We start from the raw sequence: 3,499 nt of genomic DNA, 5'->3' as shown, positions 1-3,499 counted from the left end.
TCCACCACCACCACCACCACCACCACCACCAACAAAACCCCACAGGAAGATCTTCCTAAGCATTATCTGGCATAAAGGTTTTCTAAACCTGGAGCTATTAATGAGCGTCTGAGACCAGAGGAACCACAGTGGGGGTGTCACAGTTATTTTAAACCCCACTTTTAGCTGAGACCCTCATTTAGAAAACGTAATGAAATCCAAGGTTGCTTTGAAGTACTCCCAGGAATCTCTGTGGACAGGGAATGCTTGCTCCTCCCATACAAAGACACAGCACTAACCATCTTCTTCAAATAATCCTGACAAAGCTACATTTGGCTCTTAAGACACTTTAGACATGCTCAGTGGTCTACGGGTAGAAGAGATCAGTGAAACACAATATCAAACAACCCAAATTATGACAACCTCATTTCCAGACATCAGCGTCTTTAGCCAGGTGTTTAAAAATAATCTCAAAAATATTCCGTATAAATTATGTCCTCTATTGCTTGTTCTTTGGAAAAAGAAGCTTGGGAGGCTGATTTAAAATCCAGGGCTTACACCAGATGTGTCTGCATGGGACGGAACAGCAAGGTATTACGAAAACAAAACCCCAAAACCATATCTTCCTGACTGTTGCTCTTTCCCATTTAAAGAGCTCACGTTGAGACAGGATGAAGATAGAGAAGAGCGCTTCATTTGGAAGCGATTTGCTTCTTTTCATCACCCCTCAAGTGCACGTAATTGGTTAATTGAGTGTTAATGGAGGGCCTGGCTGGTAGAAGGTGCTGAGGGCAGGAGCTGTGCCCTTCTGTGAGTTCCCCACATGGTGCCTGCTAGTTTGCAGCGTGAAAGGGCGCCCCGTACCTCTGATTTGCCCATGGAGGCGATGCACACATGGGAAGCAGTTACAGATCGAAGAAACACACTGACACATCTGTTTACTCTGGGTCTACATAAATCCCCTGGTAATTAGCATCTTAGCCAGCCGAGAGGGAAGTGGACCAACAGTGTGGCGTGCATTGAGGGCTTTGAAAACAAACCAGCGACCTTACATGTGTGTATAAGCAGAAATGGCTCTTACAATTTGTAACTGTTGCACCATTTCTTCTCGGTAAGCCAGCTCCCTTTTCATCTGATCCTGGAAGTTATCTGGGGAAGAGAGAAACAGAAAGGAAATTAATGCAAGTGCAGAATCCACATTTAGTATGCAGTTGGTCCTCCAAATCGTAGACTCCTGGTGATGTGGGTTGAACCAACCTCAGATCAACAACATGACACTGGATCTGTAACAAGGAAGACGGAGTAACATCCACCCACATCTGCCTGTGTCAGTGATGGAAACACCCACAGCAGGGTCTCTAAATCCCTCTATACTGAGAACCCCGCAGGACCTCTTTTCACCTGAGAAACTTTTGTGACCCACGTATGTAGGTATGTAAAATAGGTAGACAAGCCAAATACTGATGATATATAAATATATAAATCATAAAGAAGTTTATTTTAAAACCACTCTGTGGTTTTATATATCTAACTTCACAATTTATTAGTGACAAAATCAAACCTGCCACACAGGTGGATGTATGTGCTGGCCTAACTTTATGTAGAGTCAGATGTTGGCAGAATATTTGATACTATATGATATCTTCAGCGTTTTTTCGTTTGACTGATATCCTGATCTTATAATTATCAATACTGAGAATGTGGTTTTTACATAAACATGGACCACAAAATGGCAGATGTATGCTTAGGAAATTGTTGGAAATTCTATCCTAATCCCAAACCAAAATTCATTTATTTACTATTTTAGGAAACCCAAGTCAGCAACTCAAACAAGCAATTTTTAAAAACCAAACATCCTTACACAATATAATCAAAAGACACATTACATTGATCTTTATATGATGAAGAATGATGATAGAGATGTATAAAAAGGTGCTCAGGTTCCTGGAAAGATGCCTTAGAGGTTAAAGGCACTGCCTGCTCTTCCAGAGGCCCTGGGCTCAATCCCTAGCAGTCACGTGGGATTTCAGTTCAAGGGGATCGCACACCTTCTGGCCCCCACTGGCACTTGACATGTATGTCAAGTTCACAGACTTATATGTAGGTGAAATACCCATATATGTAAATTTTTTTTTAATTTCTGTAACTAAACCATTTTGCTTAAAGAGCCAAAACTTCATATGGTAATTATGAAATTCAAAACATGCAGTCCCTGAGCCGAAGTGTTCCTGTAGCGTTCCTTGGCGCTGCATGACTTGGCTAGCGGTAGTGGTTGTGTCATGCTACATGACAAGGACAAGTCTCGCCCCCAAAGCCTTGGCTTCATTATGCACTTGATTTTGAATTAACTTTTGCTCATTTAGTGTTCAGAAACCTTTTACTGTTGCTCCAAACCGCATGACTCACTCGCTCGTGTATGTGGCCCCGAGTGAGGGTTGTGACTGACAGTTTGCTGTAGTAGGTGTTGACTAAAGCATGTGGGAGGATTATCCACAGGTTATATGAGAACACTAAGCAATGCTCTATGACACTGGCACCACCGCGGACTTTTGTTGTCTGCAGAGGGTTCTGGAGCCAATCCGCCATGGGTACGGAAGAATGAGTACATCTGAAAAAATATGACTGACAGCGCCCTAGAGTCTGCTACCCCTTTTAGGCCTCTCCTGACCTCTCCTTTTCTTTTCTTTTTAAGACAAGATCTCACTGGATAGCCCTGGCTAGTCTGGAACTCTCTCAGTAGATCAGGCTGACCTCAAACTGTTGTTGATATTTCTGTCTCTCAAGGGCGGGGGTTGCAGACACATGCCACAAGTCTGTTCCTTTTCTTTCCTTGTAGGCAAACAATTTAGTTATTTGAAGATATATTCTCAACACTGTAACTTGATTAGACTGCACAGGAAATTCTGAGACGTAAGAGCAGGTCATTCCTTTTCCAGTACCGCATCCTCCATCATGTCTATTTCCTTGCATGTAAGAATCACCCAGAAATGAGCAGTGCAGTTGGGTCCTCTACTTATGCAAGGCACAGGGTGGAAGGCACCTACAGTCAGATGCAGGTCATAGGGCGCTAACCATAGGGGGCGCTGAGAGCTGTGTAAGACAGGGAGAATGCTTGCCCTGCTCCTGTGCACCTTAGAGCTCTCTCTTTACTCCAGTCTGACTCTACAAACGGCGAGCCTTCTCACCCATGCCAGCCTTGCTGTGGTCCTCTTTGGTCTCATGAGTGCTATAGACTTGGCCACAATCTGAGGAAAGGGGAGCTTTAAGAGATACTGCTATAAAGTCAGGTGGAGGTGGCACACACTACAATCACACCTTTAATCCCAGCACTTGGAAGGCAGGGGCAGACAGATCTCTATGAGTTTGAGGCCAGCCTGGGCTACAGAGTGAGTTCCACCTCCTCCAACTCCTCTTCCTTCTCCACTTCTCTCCCTCCACCTCCTCTCCCTCCACCTCCTCTCCTTCCTCCACCTCCTCTCCTTCCTCCACCTCCTCTCCCTCCACCTCCTCTCCCTCCACC

The 3,499-nt window shown here is 44.5% G+C and overlaps 1 protein-coding gene across 1 annotated transcript in view; it reads right to left on the bottom strand.

The window, feature by feature from the left end:
* Positions 1–3,499, bottom strand: part of Skor2 (SKI family transcriptional corepressor 2) — a 44,083-nt gene that overhangs the window by 13,450 nt on the left and 27,134 nt on the right. The window contains exon 8 of the mRNA XM_005356279.2: positions 1,061–1,128. Within this exon, the coding sequence (XP_005356336.1) occupies positions 1,061–1,128 (68 nt within the window). The remainder of the gene's footprint in view (positions 1–1,060; positions 1,129–3,499) is intronic.

Source organism: Microtus ochrogaster, chromosome 18 (assembly GCF_000317375.1).
Source record: "Microtus ochrogaster isolate Prairie Vole_2 chromosome 18, MicOch1.0, whole genome shotgun sequence".
In the NCBI taxonomy this organism is placed as follows: domain Eukaryota; kingdom Metazoa; phylum Chordata; class Mammalia; order Rodentia; family Cricetidae; genus Microtus; species Microtus ochrogaster.
This window is presented reverse-complemented; position numbering and strand designations above follow the sequence as displayed.